We start from the raw sequence: 18,981 nt of genomic DNA on the forward strand, positions 1-18,981 counted from the left end.
TACCCTGAAATATCGTGCCATATCATCCACCCCTAATTAACTAATTATCACATCAGGGTTCTACTTTTTTTTGCAGTTTTTAGAAAAAGAAAAAATCACACTGTTCTAAATACACATTATATATCTTCTAGAGACAGATTATATCTGCGTTGATGTGGATGCTCACTGTTCTTCTTCTGTTGTTCAACGGGGGGGGGGGGGATTTTGGGTTGGATGCTCGCTGTTCTTCTTCAGTTTCAGAACTTTCGAATCGGACAATTCTTCGCGCTTGACTAGGTCCTGCCTTGACTAGGTCTGCCTAACAACAGAGCGATCTATATTCTGATTGGCTCAACGAGAGTACATTATAATATACAGCCGATGGATTGGCAAGTGTGAGAAATACCATGTGTGGCGTGTGAGCGTGTGAACTCGCTGAAGTGCATGTGTCACACGCTCAAAACGTGAGACTTGAGAACACTGATAATATTAGTTATAGTCAATTATAATGTATTATAACAGGTCTTTGTGCGCTCTAAGTAAAGTGCCAGACTTTTATTGTGAGACTATATTATTAATGATAGCTATATACTATTTTAACATATATATGCTTAAACACAGCTTATAATGTATTATGATCACAAATTATAATGCTTAATAAACACACCCATAATGGGTTATGCATTTTTATAAATATTTATAGCCATGTTTATAATGCCTTATGAATGCATTATAATATGTCATGAATGTGGTTATAGAGTCTAATAGAGATGACATTCACAGAAAGTGTTACCCTTCTGTTCTGTATGTCTTGAAGAAGTTTGTAGTCTGGCTCATTTGTCTCAAACATTGGCTTTAAAATCAGGAGATTTTTTTTAATTAAGCTACAGTTGTCAATACCTGTGTGTTCAAAAGAGCACCGTTGTTGTTTTTGCTCTGATTGAGTGGATGTGATGGCTGTTCCTTTGCCCTTTCTCAATCTCAATGATGGTGGCTTTCTCAATCGAGCATGTTGAGCTGTCCAATAGACAACTGTTGTACTACACCATTCTGTGGTAATTAGCTACAATTAATAAGGTTTTTAAAAGATTATGTTCAGAACCCAGTACATTTATATATCACTGGATCTTCCTGATAAGTGGGAGGGAATTGACACATGCTCTTCTTCATGGACTTTCTATTTAAAACATGTTTTACTTCATTATTTTTCATTCATTTGCTGCTTGTCTTCTTCAGGTTGACGCCCTACGGCTTCGTCTGGAGGAGAAGGAATCCTTCCTGAATAAGAAGACCAAGCAGTTGCAGGATGTAACAGATGAGAAGGGAACGCTGAGTGGAGAAATACAGGACCTTAAGGACATGTTGGATGTCAAAGAGCGCAAGGTCACCGTCCTGCAGAAGAAGGTCAGTGCCTGATTTTGGTGACCATATTGAAGGTGGGGATGAATGAAACGGGGTTAATGGTGATGTGGCTTAAGGAGATTATTACATGGATTGATTGTGACCTTGCTTATATAATGGTGATGGTGACATGAAGATAAGATGGAGAATGATGTGTGGCCCAAGCCGGATTTAACATTTAAGACATTTCATCATCAACAAAACACCTCAACTAACTATAAAAGACTATACAAGGCGTCTGACGAAGATATATCCTCTGATTACGCAAACCTTTTGCTTCTTCTCTTCCCTGGTTGAGTTGATTTCTTGAAGCTTTTCGTGTTGGACTTGGCTGGCCCCTGACTTTCTCTGCTGCCCTGTTCTTGTCTGTTGTTGGCTTTTATTTAGTCTGGAAGCCACGATTGATTTTGGCACATGGTCCTTTGTTCTGAGGCTGACCCAGGTTGCCATGCGTTGGGCTTTGTGTTTGTTTGCTTTGGGCTTCGTCTGCTCATTAACTGTCCTGGGTTTTGGCCTGGGCCATCTGTAGCCTCATTTGCTCTGTCTTCTGGTTGGGGCTGTGCTCCATTTGGATGAGATTATTATTTGTGGTCTCTACAGTAACTGAGTTTGGTTGGGGGCTTAACACTGGTCCAGTCTGTTGGGTTGAGAAATCGAGGGCTTGTCTGTTCCAATTAGCTTAAGTTGAGGCGAATGTGATACACAAGCTTTTAATTGTGTTGTCTGTTGGATTATATTGCTTGGAATTGAGGATACGCTTTGATACAGATATGCACACGAGGTCAGACGTCAGCCAGTGAAGCTGCGACGAGCCCGAGGGATGTCCGGTTACTCCTAAATGGCTTAACCTACGTCTCTTAGATTTAATTACCATTTTTGATTAAAAGGTCCAGGGAAAGAGCAGAGCCTAACAAGATTTAATGAGCATAGGCATTAGCCTCATGTGTCATCCAGCAGCAGTCTGTCTGTGTTTGACAGTAGTGTGTGTTAGTTAAAGTGTGTGTGTGTGTCTATGTGTGTCTATGTGTGTGTAGGTCTAGGGTCTATCTCCTGACTCTAATGACTTTTATAAGGTTAACTCTCTTTACTGAGTTAGAACCACCTGCAGGGAGCCATCTGACTGCTCCCTTGGGACATTCATTCATTTTTTTTCTCTGTTGTCTTTGACTCTCATCCTCTCGTACCAGTCAGTGTATTTTACTCTTCATTTATCTCTCTTTAGCTTCTCTCTCTTCACTCTTGCCAGTTAACAGAGTTTGAAAGTGTTTGATGCTTAGACCCCATTAAGATTCATCTCCAATTCCCTTTGAGTGCTGTTCTTAGATCAGTACAGTTCTTTTCCCAGCCTTAATTAATACTAGACTGTCTCTTTAATTGCCCTGCCATTAAAGCGCTGATCTCAAGGCGGAATACCCAGCCGTATCCAAGTTGGCCGTCTTTGTAGCCGCAGGTCCCAGCTCAGCAGTGTCTCAGATCTTGGTCCATTATGGTGACCTTTAAAGCTTTTTCATGTGTGCTCTCTGTGTACAGTCATATAATTATCCAAGTAGCCCCTTGAGTCGCACCTCAACTCATCATAGCAGGGTGCTAATAAGCTCCATTGACTGTAGATTATTTATGAAGTATGAATTGGATGGCTGCACTGTTTGGTTACGCTATCGTATATCTAATATTCTTACTTCAGCTTGGGTTTATATGAGACTTGGGACTTTTTTTTAAAGAAAAATTTTGATATTTTCACTGGACACAGTAAGAAATCTGAAGTCTGATGCTTTGTATTTCCTTACTCTTAGCTCTGGAGCTTCTAGTTAAAATCATCAGCGGGCCTTTTAATCTGGTGCGATTTATGTATGAATTTTACCAGTCAAGTTGTAAGGAGCAGTAAAGCCACTCTGCTAAAGTGTAGCATTATACATGAGTTTCAGTTTAGTTCTTCAACACCGGGACTAGAGTAACATTAGCATTAGCCACTAACCGCTATTTCCTCATTCAAAAGTGAGTATTATCAGCCTGTAACCTGCTCCTAACCCCAGCTAGCACTGCTGGAGCTGCATGAGTATTACCTGCTAACCACGCTAGCTTTTCCGCCGTTGAGAGGTGAGTATTATCGGCCTGTAGCCTGCTCCTAAACCCGGCTAGCACTGCTGGAGCTGCATTAGCATTACCCACTAAACGCGCTAGCTCTTTCTATAGCTTTTTGAAATTTTGAAATCTAAGCTTACTGTAAACAAACGAAAGCGCTTTACTCATCCAAATAAGAAGTTTTCAGGAGAGAAATCTCCCAATAGGGTTTACTTTGTCCTACAGAATTACCAAAAATATGAAGCCTTTTTTGTAGTTGATGATGAGGTTTGCACAGATGTCAGGAGGAATTTTGGCTCACCCCTCTTTGAAGATCGTATCTAAATCACAAAGAATAAAAAAATCAAAAGCTCCCTCCATAGGTTTTCTATGGGATTAAGGTCTGCAGACTGGCTAGACCGTGCCATGACCTGAATGTGCTTCTTTCTGAGTCACTCCTTTGTTGCCTTGGCTGTATGTTTTGGGTCATTGTCATGCTGGAAGACCCAGCCACAATCCATTTTTAATTTTTAATGTCCTGACGGAGAAAAGGGGGTTGTGACACAGGATTTTACGTTATTTGGCTTCATCCATTCTCCTATTGATGCAGTGAAAGTGCAGTCCTGTGCCCTTAGCAGAGAAACACCTCCAAAATATAATGCTCCCACCTCCATGCTTGAAAGTCGGGATGGTGTTCTTTGGTTCACAGTTAGTTTTTCTGTTCCTTCAAACACAGCGAGTTTATTTAATTCTAAAGAGCTAATTTGTTTCTCATCTGGTCACAGCACCTTATTGCATTCACTCTCAGAATTATCTAGGTGTTCATTGGCAAACTTCAGATGGGCCTGCACATGTGCCTTCTTGAGCAGGGGGACCATTTGGGCACTTTAGGATTTAAATCCATTACAGCGTAATGTGTTACCAATGGTTTTCTTGGTGACTGTAGTCCCAGGCGCCTTGAGATCATTAACATTATCAATAACATCAACAATTAATCTTTCACCTTCCTCATAATCAAGGATACCCCACAAGTTGAGATTTTGCATGGAGCCCCAGATGGATGTCGATTTAGAGTCATTTTGTATTTCTTCCTTTTTTTTAACTTTTGCACCAACAGTTGTCTCCTTCTTACCCAGCATCTTACTTATGGTTTTGTAGCCCATTCCAGCCTTGTGCAACTGTCTGTGATCTTGTCCATGACATCCTTAGAAAGCTCTTTGGTCTTGCCCATGTTGTAGAGGTTAAAATCTGACTGATTAATTTAGTCTTTGAACATGTCTTTGTCAGTGAGCAAACTTACACAAATAGCAAGGGATTAAATAATTATTTCCTTTGCTGTATTTATATACAAATCTGAGGTCCACAATTAACATGTATTACTCTCTTCATCACTCTTGTATTAAAATGATAAATTATACACTTAAAATGATGAGACGCTTTGATTTTACCAAATTGAAAACCTCCGGAATGTAATCAAGAGGAAGAAGGATGATCACAAGCCTTTAAACCAAGCTGAACTGCTTGAATTTTCACACCAGGAGTAAATAAATAAAGTTGTCCAAAAGCAGTGTGTAAGACTGGTGGAGGAGAACATGCCAAGATTCATAAAAACTGTAATTAAAACCCATGGTTATTCCACCAATTATTGATTAATGAACTCTTACATCTTTATGAATATGAACTTGTTTTCTTTGCATTATTTGGTGTCTGAAAACTTTCAGCCATTTCTCATTTTCTACAAATAAATGCTCTAAATGACAATATTTTATTTGGAGTTTCGGATAAATTTTGTCTGTAGTTTATAGAATAAAACAACAATGTTCCTTTTTTTTTCAAACATATACCTATAAATAGCAAAATCAGAGATACTGATTTAGAAATTGAATGGGTCTCTTAGTTTTTCCAGAGTTGTATTTGCCATATATTAAATCGCATCTCAGATTAAATGCTGGACTAAGTAACCGATAATGAAGAACATGAAATACCATCTGACACTGGAGGTCAAAACTATCCCAATGGAAACAGATGAGTAATGAGAGCGAGTGGGTGTAGCTATTGTTTAACCATGTCCTCCTCCATATCACACACACACACACGTGCACTTACACTCACACATGTGCATTTACACACACACACACACACACACACACACACTGAAAAACACAAACATAGCACAGACTGAAACACTGTCAGTATCGTTGTGGGGTAATATGAAACAGTCCTTATGGTTAAGCCTTACAACAACAGTAAGAAATGTGAAAGGAAAACATATCTGAAAAGCGGATGATCTAAGAGGCCCAAATCTGTCAGAGAAGATGTTCCTTTGATACGATGCAGGTTCCAGTTCTGCTGTGCAGACCCTGGGTTCAGCAGACCTCTGAACATATAGATTATTGTTAGGACACTGTATAGTTTTCCATTACGCTAGAACTCATGGTCAGTGATCAGGACCATTTTGACAGACATAGAATGTCTTTTCACTGAGATAAGTATTACAGTACACACATCAGCTCTGTTTGTGAAATGCACCAGTGTTGCCTTTAGTTGTAGTTGCACAGCACTGGTTGTTGATAAAGAATAAACAGTGCTTCAGTTCTTATAAAATGAGGTGGGGGGAAATTCTTAGATGAACCTTGATTAAAAAAAAAGCTAAAAAACGAGTCAGACTTGCTAGCATAAAAAAAGCATCAAGACAGTAAAAAAAAACCTGATTATACAAAATACTTTATTCATACACAGATCAAACACAGATCAGCCACAACATTAAAATCAACTCCATATTGTCAGGTTTGTAGCAGGGAGATGAGGAGGTGGACGCAAAGGCGAGTATTATATATTTATTAAACAAGAAACCAAAATTACAAAACAAGATAAACATAAAATAAACAAGAAATAAACTAGTACAGAAAACAAGGAGACAAGCAAATCTAATGGATGGGAAAACATACAAGAATGGACCAGAGACACTGAACAAAGGGCCTATAAATACACGCAGGAAACAGAAACAGTAAACACCTGGGGATAGGCAACAAGGGGGTGGGGTTACACATGAACACAGATGAGAACACTACGGCAGAGACACGGGATGAACACACAGGGCTAAGTGCAGGGGAGCACGTGTGAAAAGAACACAGACACGGAGGAGAAAGATACATAAACCAACAGGAGGGCAGGAAAAACACAGAGACAGTGGTTTTAATAATATCCTTCTGCCTCACCCCTAAACCCATACATCACCAGTACCCCTCTCAAACTATTCCTCCCATTTTTAAGCATTTTTCAAACATTTTGAGCTGAGGGTGGAGTCAGCTAAAATCAGTGTGTTTAGACACCCTTTAAGGTATTATAACAAAAAAACAGCAGGTCAAACTTGCTACATAGTTTTAATGGCTGCTCATGCTACAGTTTTGCACTGTTAATCATGATATATATCAGTGTTCTAAGTAATCCAGTGGCCTGGCTATAGACATAATGAAGAGCGGCATGCTTTCAACATGACGAACTCTGCAATTTCAAAAGCGCCACATGACCCTAGTGAACTCCTCTCATGTGCCCTACTGGTGCGGACACACACAGACTCTTAAAACGTACATTAAGGACTGATGAGATAAGAAAATGATTTGCTGCACGGCTCTCACAGTATTCAGAGTGTTCTGCTTTGTGTGTGTGTGTGTGTGTGTGTGAGTGTGTACCCAAGGCCAGGTGTCTCTTTGATCCTGCATTACTAGTGACTCAGGCTTTTAACAGACATGTAATGAGCCTGTTTTATACGAAGCTCTAATTGTGTCTGATTTACAGCTGGGGCGGCGCCCTGATTTGTCAGCTTCCTGTCTGGGAGCAGGAAGTGTGTATCACTGTTACGTGCCTTTTTGATTACACACTTAGCCGACCACACTCGACTGCAGCCATTTATCTTAGTAACAAAGCAACTGGACTTCTTCAGTCTAATAGAGTGGTGCATGTGTGTTCATAGATCTGCATGTGTGTTCATGTTTTTAGTATTTGTCACTTTTTGCTGTGTGATATACTTAACTGATCTGATTAACTTCTCTACAATCCCCAGAGTAGCAACTTTTTGGAATATAGAATAAGACCAGTAGCTCGTCAAAGTTAGAGAGCATAAATTGAGCAACATATTTCTATAAAAATGTAATTATTACTGTTTCCCTAAAATGCTTATAAGGAATACAGGCTGTAACAAAACAGACTGAAGTCAGACACTTATGGTAAACAGTACGTTGGATTAGGCTTTAATTCTAACTGCAAAGAACAAGAGCATAGTTGTACAACTAATGATGGTCAAAACCAAAGAGAGAATGAACCATGAGAAACATGAGAAAAAAAGGGTAAATTTATGGAAATACAACCCCTCGATATGTCGCTAAATTAACAGTGGCAATACTTCACAAAAAAAAAAACAAAAAAAACAATACAGACAAACAGGTTAATATACCCTATTTTTCATACTATAAGGCACACTGGATTATAAGGCACACTATCAGTGAACGTCTATTTTCTGCTCTATTTTCATACAGGCGGATTTTAAGAGACACTATAAGTAACTTCTAATTCAGCAGGTCTTGCTGGGTGGGGTAGCTAACTAAGTAAGTTAAGTAAAGCTAAGCTAAGTAAACAAAACTGTAATAAAAAAAAGAGTTTCTTTTAACGTCAAATAAGTGCTGGATGTTAATCTAATGTTAAGCTAACCGCTAGCATGTATTAACACGGTAAACGTTCAGGCTACACTCAAGGATACTTCCCTCTAAACGGCGAAATTACAAATTTGTAACAGGACGACGAGCAAGAGGATTTGAAGCGATTAGCCGAGTCCGAACATGTGATACTGTCAGATGCATCCTGGGGATTGTAGTTCTTAAATGTAGAGAGGCGCATCAATTGATGGGAAGGGGAAAGGCAGACAGACCGGATGTGTTATATGTGCTCCGAGCACCATGGAAGCACATGCATTTCTGGACAAGCTGAGAGATGCAGCCGCTGAGGAAGAAAGAATGATGTGTACTGGCACGGTACTGTAATTTTTCGAGAATTTACAAATGATTTGTGCACTTTAGAACACAGAATCGTACAAGCATGCTAGGAGGTCAAATTACACATTCATTACTCAAAATGTGTAGTTACATGTTGGCTGGTCTAAATTGATTTTTACCATTTGTGACTCGAGTCAGAATCAATTCAGAAAGTCTAAAATTGAGATGCATTGAAGAATTGAAAATTTCCCACAGCCTTTCTTTCTCTGCTCCTTCTTGTCCTGCAGCACCTCTTTTTCTCTCTTTCTCTTTCTCTCTCTATCTCTCTCTCTTTCTCTCTCTCTCTCTCTCTCTCTCTGTACTCCCCCATCCTCACACACTCCCACACGTCCCTCTCCCTGTCATCCCTCTTACTATCTCATGTCTATCTTCATTGTTCCTCATTCTGTCATCTCCCACTCCTCTGCTTCCAGTCATTTCCTTTTTCATTTCCAGCAGAGTCGCAGGTCCAGCTCTGATCTGATTACATCACTGGCTGGTCTCTTGTCGTGGTGAACAGAGAAGAACATTTCTACTCCCTGTTCCATTCCAGCACTCTGACACGATCAAGCTTCCAATCTGGCCTCTTCTTTTTTCTATCTTCCTGCCAGACAGATAGATCAGAGATATGTTTTGTGTGTGTGTGTGTGCGTGTCTGGAGATTGGAGAGAGTGTGTTCTGAGTATTTTGAACAGATGTATCTCTTACTTTGCAGGATCTGCGGTGTTGATTTAGATTTATACTGAAATGTTTTCTGTTAAAAATTAGTACAAAAGGAAATTGCTGCGGTTATAGAACTGCCTGATTGAATCGGGCACACACTGTGTTTCTGCACTGCCAAAACCTGAGGATAATGGCAAACAGGTGATGATTCTGTTGGCAGCGGAGTGCATGCACTGAGCTCTGGCTCTTCATCTCCCTGTAAAACACACAATTGCAGTGGGAGTCATTAGAGTGTTAGATCAAGTCATAAAAACACCTGATTTCTCAAAAGTGCTCCACTTTTCTGAAGCACTGTAATCACCCCCACTCAGATTAAATGTGTAGTATTTGACCTCGCTCTCAAAGAGCCTGTAGATAAACTGCCACACACAAAGAAAGAACGTCGGAAACAAGAACAAAATATTCTTACTTTTATCTCTTTAGAATGTTTAAAATGTAAAAAAGAGCCAATTTTATCATTAAAGTCATTTCGTCATCCTGTAGTCAGCCCATATTAGATACATTTTATCTAATATCTCTGTAAAGATCAGTGGATTTTCACGAAATCTATCCTTTAAATGTCACTGAATCCTCTTAAAGGAGAAGTCTGGTTTATAAGTGACTTTTCAGTGTAGTAAAATAGGATAATGAGTACACATTTTTGTCAAAATCCCACCTTTGTTCTACCACAGCATTCTGAAATATAATGCTTTTAGCCGATGCTCCCAACAGGCCTAAAATGCAAGTGATAGGGCCATAGTGTTACCCATACAAGGAAATGGCTATTTTTACACCATAAACAAACTCAAAGTAGCTCCACACTTTATTGGTAGAATTATTAGAGAACTGATATATTAAAAACGAGGCACTGAGAGCTTTAAACAAGCATAGATAATTTATTAAAAACTCAGTATCTTCAGGTAGTTCTCCAGGCGTGCATGAGATAAGAAATGCGTGAATATTGGAGAGATTTTTTCTTTTTTTTTTGCAAAAGTAGGAATTTATGCATTTCCACTAAAATTATTTTACAATCTATTCTTCTATCCTAAATATTCATTCATGCTCATCAATCAACTTATTGTGACTTAATTTCAAGATGGCAGCTCCCAGAGAACTACCTAAAGGTACTTATATGTGTATAAAAAGCAACTTATACTGTATGATCTCACCTGCTCTCAGAATCGGCGAAATTACTGGTTGAACAATAATTGCGAATTTGGATTAATAATCACTAACACAGATATCTGGCCAGTAGAGGTGTTTCATATCGTATCGTATGCTATAATATCGCCAACATTTTTTGAATATCATGAACGATATTATACCCTGAAATAATGTGGCATATTAACTATATTAACCCCTAATTATCACATCAGGATAAATGTTTTTTTGCTGTTTTTAGCAAAATAAAAATTTACACTGTTCTAATTTCCCCATTATATATCTACTAGAGACAGATTATATCTGCCAAGTATCCTTTATTTCGCTTTAATCCTGGATATATGGATATATTTGGAGTGCATCATCATTATCATCATGACATTCTGGATCATTTACTTCTGCTATAAATCTGATAAATTTCAATTAGGGGTGTGCCATATCATATACCGATGCAATAATAAAATGTAATTTTCATTTTGTTGCAGTAGTGTATTCTTGAAATATTTTAAAATATATTTTCACAAAAATACTATAAAATATTACCATGATATTATTTTAGGGCCATATTGCCTACCTCTGTTGGCCAGTTGATCCTTCCATCTTTACTTTCAATAATACTAAGTCATCTCACCAAATGTGTATGACGCGATTTATTAAACAAATATTTTCAATTCTGGAAGGAATTCAGCTTTTATATAATAAAGCGTTTTGCTATAATCACACCAGATTTGAATACCTGCTGTTGAGCCTGCAGTAAGGAACACGTTAGAGCTGAACAGCTGATCAGTGCCAATACTGCTATAAACATGAAAACCCAAAAGCAAGAAAACCTGAAATACAAACAAAGCCAATGACTTAAGCTTCCATTAAATGTTTAACCATACTTATAAGCATAAGCACCTATTTTTCATTATACTGTTCATTATTGTATGGTAGTAGCATTATTGTAATAAGTAGCATACAAATAATTACAATGAGTGCTTTTTTCTGTGCATTAAGTAAAAGAAAGCCCAAATGAAACAGGTCAGTAGGTTTAAATGAGAGTACAGTAAAAATTTGACTTGAGCAGAGGCTCATTTGTTTTATTTGGTTGGACAATATATAATGAAGTGTTTATTTTTCTATTTGTCCACTTTATTTCGAGAAGTATGACTGCACTGCAGTGGACTTATAATTAAAGGGTAGGGGTGGTGAGTGTACATGCCCACATCTTGTGGTATTTTGAAGTCGTACGTCAGTGATGTTTTGAAAAGAGCCCTGTGTCCGTGTTGACCTGAATTCTCTTTCCTTGGCATTACTTATTTAACTATGTATAGGTATATGTTTCAGTAAAAGGAACATTGTTGTTTTATTCTATAAACTACGGACAACATTTATCCCAAGTTACAAATAATGAAAATATTGTCATTTAGAGCATTTATTTGCGGAAAATGAGAAACGGATAAATTAATAAAAAAGGTACAGAGCTTTCAAACCTTAAATAATGTAAAGAAAACAAGTCCATATTCATTTAGAAACAACAATGCTAATGTTTTAAGAGTTCAGAGAGTTCAATATTTAGTAGAATTACCCTGATTTCTAATTACTCTTTTCCACCAGTCTTACACACTGCTTTTGGTTGACCTTATTCCACTCCTGGCACAAACATTCAAGCAATTCAGCTTTGCTTGATGGCCTATGACCATCCAACTTACTCCCACCTTACATGATTATATTCAGAGGTTTTTAATAGGGTTCAGGTTTAGAGATTGACCGTCAACTTGTTTGAATGTCAGTCAGTTACTGGAGGATGAGATCAAGTGACCTATAAAAAGAATGGCAAATGGCAGCTGGGGAGAAGTGCATGGTAAGAACAGTTCAAAACAATCTCTAAGAGGCAAGACTCACTAGAAAAAAAGATCATAAGTATTGCAAATGATCATAAGTATTATAGAGGACTATAGAGGCTGTAGTAAGATCATCTTCTCTAATGAGATAGGGGCATATAGTTGCCCATGAAACGGTACTGCCTGTATAAACAGTGTTTTAATAAACTATCTGTGCACTTTGAAAGCTCTAAATGCCTCTTTTTAAATGTCAGGGCTGTCAGAATTTTACATATGATGTTTGGAGCTACTTTATGTTGGTTAATGGTGTATAAATACCAGTGGCATGCAGTGAATATAGTGGGTACCCCTTCTGCAACCACCGTCCATACCCCCCACCCCGCCGCCGGCCGACCGACACATATATAAATATTACAATAACTACATATTCTCTCTCTTGACTTAGTTATATTAACTTAATACACATCAACAGCCCACAAATACAACAGCGACAAACTACAAAAGTGTACAATAGACCACAACAATCAACGCTTAAATTACCTACAAGTACAACCGTTCAACAAAGATCATTCATTTGTATGTCTACGCTATGCCAGGGCAGCCAAAACATTAGGTACACACAAAAACTCACCAGTCAGACGGCCTATTATTATTATTATTGATGTAGTTGCACATTGAAGGCCTTTAAAAAATTTTTTTTTATATAATATGACACAATATCTGTCTTATTTGCAGCCGCAATTCCATGATAGTTCTCTACCTATTGAATTAGTCCAGCATGAGCTCCGTTTATGACTAAGCGACGCGTAACACCTTCAACACAACGCTGAGAAGGGGTTACACAGCCATGGCCCCGCCCCCGGAGTGAAAATCATGAATCTGATTAGTTAGACTTGCTTCGACTTTGCTAATAAATTCATTACTACACCCTTCTCAAAATCAGGAGAAAGGGCACAAAGTCACGTGGGGGCAGAGTCCATTTTAAAAAGCTTTGATTGGTTAAAACCGCTGTCAGTCTGATAAGAGTCCTGTAGCAACTAAAAAACACAGACTAATGCTTTGAATTAGTTGCTGTTTTTTTATTCTAGTTCATTTTTAAAATAAATTCTTACACTTACAATAGCTACGATATATTTCCTGAATAAAATGATGTATATATTTACATGCATTTATTGTCACCCCTTCTCTGAAGGGTTAGAAGGGCCTCACTGCACACCACTGAAAAATACCCATTTCTTTGCATGGGTAACTCTATGTCCCTATCACTACCATTGTGTAAGCATGTTGGGGGCATCAGCTAAAAGCGATGTATTTTAGAATGCTAAGGAAAAATGGATGAGGGCAATTTGACAAAAGTTTTTTTTTTTTTTTTTTTTTTTTTTACCAGATTTCTCCTTTAAGACGAGTGCCCTGCGTATTTAGCGTGTGTAGAATTTCCATTAGAGTATATCTGGCTTGTGTTTGTTCTCTCAGAGGTAAGATGATAATATAAATAGTATTTTTGTAATATAAACTGTGTACTGCTCATCAGTAAACTGAAGGAGCTGAAGTTGCGATTCATCAGACGGAGCTGTCCCTGGGCTGTGGGTAAGCATCTCCAATGCCAGCACTAATCCAAACAAAATCTGTGTTTGTCTGATAGTTTGTTTATGAATATATGATTGAATGAGTAGCAGGATATTCAGTGACCTACTTATGGTATTTCAGAGCAGTAAATCATATGTGTCTTGCCTTATTCTTCAAAGGTTTATGATATTTTAACAAACTTTTTACTCTGCAGAAGTATGTAATATTAAACAGTTTCTTTTTCTTTTTTTTCTTTTTTTTAAGTCCACAAGGGTATTTTTATGAGCTCTGCGCATACCACACAAATACACACACACACACACACGCACACACACAGACACTCTCACACATGGGAGATGTGTTTGCATCACATCGACTATGTGTGGTTGCTGCTTGGTTTCCTGGTGGCTAGATGTGGCCTACCCTCCAGACAGAGTTGTTTTTGGCTCTCCAGCCAACACACCCTGCTCGCTTCTCACTTTCTCTGTATACGTCTCTTTACTTTAGCTTTCTCTCCACTGCTGTCTTTTAACTTTTAACTTTGGCATAAACTGTTGTGGTTGGGAGTTTAATAGATATTGATAAATGTTATGACAGTATTGGACCTGCAATGATTTATTTTATAAATCATATTTATTTTTTACTGTTTCTTTACTAGGGGCAGAATGAGTATACAACAATATAATGTCTTTAATAGGCCAATTACATTCTATATAGGAATTTTATCTATCTATCCATCCATCCATCCATCCACCCATCCATCCATCCGTCCATCTATCTATCCATCCATCTATCCATCCATCTATCCATCTATCCATCCATCTATCCATCTATCCATCCATCTATCTATCTATCCATCTATCCATCCATCCATCCATCCATCCATCCATCCATCCATCCATCCAGGTGTGTCATATCGTATCGTATGCAATAATACCGCCAACATTTTTGAATATCATGAACGATATTATACCCTGAAATATGGTGCCATATCACCCACCCCTAATTATCACATCAGGGTACTACTTTCTTTACTGTTTGTAGCAAAAGAAAAAATCACACTGTTCTCATTTCCCATTGTATATCTACTAGAGACAGTATATGTCTACTATTTGTCCAGTATCATTTATTTTACCTAAATCCTGGATATATGGAGATATATAAAGTGTATTATTAGTATCATGACATTCTTTTACAAATCTAATAAAATTCTTGTATTTTTTTTTTTTTAATATCTCAGTTAGGGGTGTGCCATATCATATACCGTTACAATAATTAAATGTGATTTTTATTTTGTTATTTTTATTTTGCTCGCTTCTCACTTTCTCTGTATACATCTATTTACTTTAGCTTTCTCTCCACTGCTGTTCATTAACTTTGGCATAAACTGTTGTGGTTGGGAGTTTAATAGATATAGATAAATGTTATGACAGTATTGGACCTGCAATGGTTTCTTTGAACTGTTTCTTTACTAGGGGCAGAATGAGTGTACAACAATATAATTTCAATCTTTAATAGACCAATTACATTTCTGTATAGGAATTTTATTTGAAGGTTTTCTGAAATCATTCTGAGGTAAAAATGATAGATTTTTTCATAAAGAAAGCATATGAGGCAAGACCTCTTTGATCAGACAAGATTTAAATGGGATGAGGAGTTGACTTATTTCTTACTGAACAGATATATAATATATCTATTTTTATTTATGTATTACTATCTATTACTGCTGACAAATTGTCCCACGCATTCAGTTGCTACTCAGCTGTATATCCCCTATCACTAGTGATGCCTCAATGCAAGAAGAGTGAGGACTAGCACATGCTCCCTCCCATGCAAGTGAAGTCAGTCTTCGCTAATTTTCCAACTGCTGCTGATGCAGCATTGCAAGGTAGCATCACATCACAGCACACTCTGTGGAAAGTGCAGCAACTCGGTTCTGATACATCAGCTCACAGATGCCTTGGAGTGATGTGGGAAGAGAGCAACATCTACCCACCCAGAGAGAGCATGTCGAATTGTGCTCAGTCATGGCTCCGGCAGCTGATGGCAAGCTGCATGACCGGGATTCGAACCATTATTCCTGATTCCTGATTATAGTGACAGCACCTTAGTAGTCTGCTGGACCACCTGAAGCCCTTGGTTGGTCTTATTAAAGCTTTGTTTTGGCTTATTAAAGTTTTGTGTCTCTGTTGATTGAAAAAAAAACACACTTAAGTTGGTGCTTTAGCTATATAAAGCTGCTGGACACTATAAAGCTACTAACACAAGCTGTGCTGTTATACCCAGTGTTTTATACATTGCTTAATGAAACGTGCAAAATCACACTGCTGTTAAGATATCGACGTGCCAAAGTCAGAGCAAACTTAACTCTTGATTTGTTTATTTTGCACTATGCCCAAAACACACCAATGATTAATTAATTAATGTACTAATCGGAAACAAAATTGTCAGAATAGTCGACCACTAAAATAGCCGTTAGATGTAGCCATAATGTGCATTCAGGTGGAGAAAGATCATATGCACCTTCTGATCTCAACTGATCTCAAACATTGATGTGCTTGTTTTGCTCTTTTCTCTGGCAAGGATTAGCATTCTCAGCTTTCATCCTGTTTCTAGAGGCACTACACCTTTCTGTACATTACTGCTCTCTCTTTCTTCCCCACATTAATCTATACAGACTTCCCGCAATTGATAATCTGACTAAACAAACAAAAAAAAAATGATCACAACTTGCTTGAGTTCTAACCATTCACTCAATCATCAATGGCTTATCAGTGATTACCAGATGGCAATTGATCACAGAGACCCAAGCACGGGCCCTTGGGGGACCCCCCTGATGAAGGACAGTCCCTTTCCCCCCCCATAATACTTCCCAGATGAGGCTGAATGGAGCCAGGCTGACCGAAGTTGATGAGAAGGCTATGTATCAAGGGGGCGAAACCATGGTGGAAGATTCATAGGAGAGATAGAGATATTCTGTGGTTGCGACGGAGAAACGGATTGATAGAGTATTAGTTCTTTGTCAAGCTGCCATTGGCTTGAGGAGATGGAATCCTGCATGGTAGTTTGGAATGATGAGAGGGGGTGATAACCCTTTGATAAAGCCCATTTTGAGCTTGTGCTGTGGGCCATGGGTAGACCCAAGCACAGCTGCAGATATTTCGACTGGGTGGGATGAATCTTTTTTTTTTTTCTCCTGCTCTTACTTTCTTTTTCTGCTTTTTCTTTTTTTCTCTTCCCCAGCTTGGATCAAAGCTTCTAGAAAATGCTTTGAAAGGAAGAAAAAGCAGAGAATAAAAGGGAAAGGGAGAGAAAACAAGTAAAAGTGGCTGATAATTGCATAGGCAATCACGACAGCATTCCTGGGCTGGGGAAGTAGTGATAGAGATGTGTATGCGGGGGGTGCTGGACTGTTAGCCCTTAGCACACGTGTTAGCCTTTTACGTTAACCTTTTCAATGGACTAGCCTTCGACAGTCAAACAGATTGGGAAATTCAGGATTGGATAGAGCCCTATGAAACTCTACTAGTGCATCTCAAAAAAAAAATCTCAGTTACTTTTTATCAGTAATTCAGTTCAAAATGTGAAATAGATGTCTTGCGGCTTACAGCCAATGAAAACCCCAAAACCAGTGTCTCAGAAAATTTGAATTTTATGTAAGACCAATTGGTACTTTGGGCAGTGTGCCAAGTCCTGCTGGAAAATGAAATTCAAATCTCCATAAAAGTTGTCAGTAGAGGATAGAATGAAGTGCTGTAATTTTCTGGGAAAACACTGCGCTGACTTGATGGACTTGATTAAACACAGTGGATCAACACCAGCAGATGACATGTCTCTCCAAACCATCACTGACCATCAGTAAATTTTACATTTCATTAGGAAAATCAAGGAAGCAGAGTCTGGAGGAAGAGTGAAGAGACACACACTCCAAACTGCTTGAGGTCTAGTGTGAAGTTTTCACCAATCAGTGATGTCTTAGAAACACATAAATATGTTTTTTTTTATATATATAATCTATTTATGTAATGTAGTAAAAACACACATACACTTACTAAGCAATTAAATTGGGAGACAACACAGGTGCTGGATAGGGCTTCCCTTTGCTTTGAAACCCATATTAAGTCTTTGTGGCTTGGAATCCTCAAGATGTTGGAAACATTTCTTTGAGATTCTGCTCCATGTTCAAATGACTTAGTCACTCACAGTATTTTCAGGTATACTTCTGCAAATTGTAATTGGGAAGCAATCTACCATATCAAAAAAAGGTGACCTGGTCCCATGAAACACTCCTGAATATCACTTTCACTCATTGTCATCTTAATAGATCATTACTCTGCCTTCTAGAAGTAGTTATTAAAATATAACACAGTGACACACAGTGGTTAGTAGCACTATATAGACAGGCTGTGGCATTCAAACGATAATTTGTATTTAATAATAAGGTAAAAAAGGAATGTCAAATGTCAAGAAACAAGGTTAACTGTTGACACAAGACTGATGAGTTCATAGAATCATGCTGTTGGTACCAGATTCTGATCCCACTGCAGCCTAAGCTTTTTGTTCTTGGCAGAGAGAAGTAGACCCGAGAATGGTCTTCTGCTATTGTAGCCCTTCGTTCAATAAGGTAATGATACTCATACTGAGGGCCCCATTTTGGTGATCTACAGTGCAAAGGTCAATTGCGTATCGCGCAGCTGGATTTAGGGCATGTCAGTGTGTCTTTGGTATAGTAAAACACAAAAAATACGCCTTGCACGGTTTGATATACACAAAAGATATGTACTAATTATCTTAATTAATCATGGGTGTTTTTGGGCTTAACATGAAATAAACATGAAATAAAATCAGAATGCAAGTTTTCATACTCTTTAAAAGTCAGGTGCGCACTGACTTTGGCGCGCTTGTATCTTAACAGTGCGACGCTTTTTGCGTCTCAGCAGAGGAAACTGATCTGCTCGGAAACACCAGCAGCTCATTTAAGGGAACAGCAATGTTATTTTATTCTTCATTCTGTTTGTTGTTGAGTTAAAAGTCGGGTTTGTGGTCTGTAGTTCAGAACGCGTCTATAGAAATTGACTATAGATGAACGAACAGTTGACTGTTGTCTGGGTTTAAATCAGTCAGTGGAGCACCTCTGTTTTCCACTGCCAAGATAGCAATACACCATATGTTTTAAGGCTTGAAAATAGACTGTTGACGGGGTGTAAGGTAGTAAAGAGCTTTGCAACTGACCTTGTGCAGGGTGTACGATAGGGCTC

General features: G+C 38.3%; 1 protein-coding gene across 6 annotated transcripts in view; it reads left to right on the plus strand.

Annotated features, from left to right (window-relative positions):
* Positions 1 to 18,981, plus strand: part of LOC103032091 (ERC protein 2) — a 452,130-nt gene that overhangs the window by 195,118 nt on the left and 238,031 nt on the right. For all 6 annotated transcript variants that reach the window (XM_049485683.1, XM_049485682.1, XM_049485684.1 and 3 more), the window contains one exon: positions 1,216 to 1,383. In XM_049485683.1, the coding sequence (XP_049341640.1) occupies positions 1,216 to 1,383 (168 nt within the window). The remainder of the gene's footprint in view (positions 1 to 1,215; positions 1,384 to 18,981) is intronic.

The sequence above is a fragment of the Astyanax mexicanus genome, chromosome 12 (assembly GCF_023375975.1).
Source record: "Astyanax mexicanus isolate ESR-SI-001 chromosome 12, AstMex3_surface, whole genome shotgun sequence".
Classification (NCBI taxonomy): domain Eukaryota; kingdom Metazoa; phylum Chordata; class Actinopteri; order Characiformes; family Acestrorhamphidae; genus Astyanax; species Astyanax mexicanus.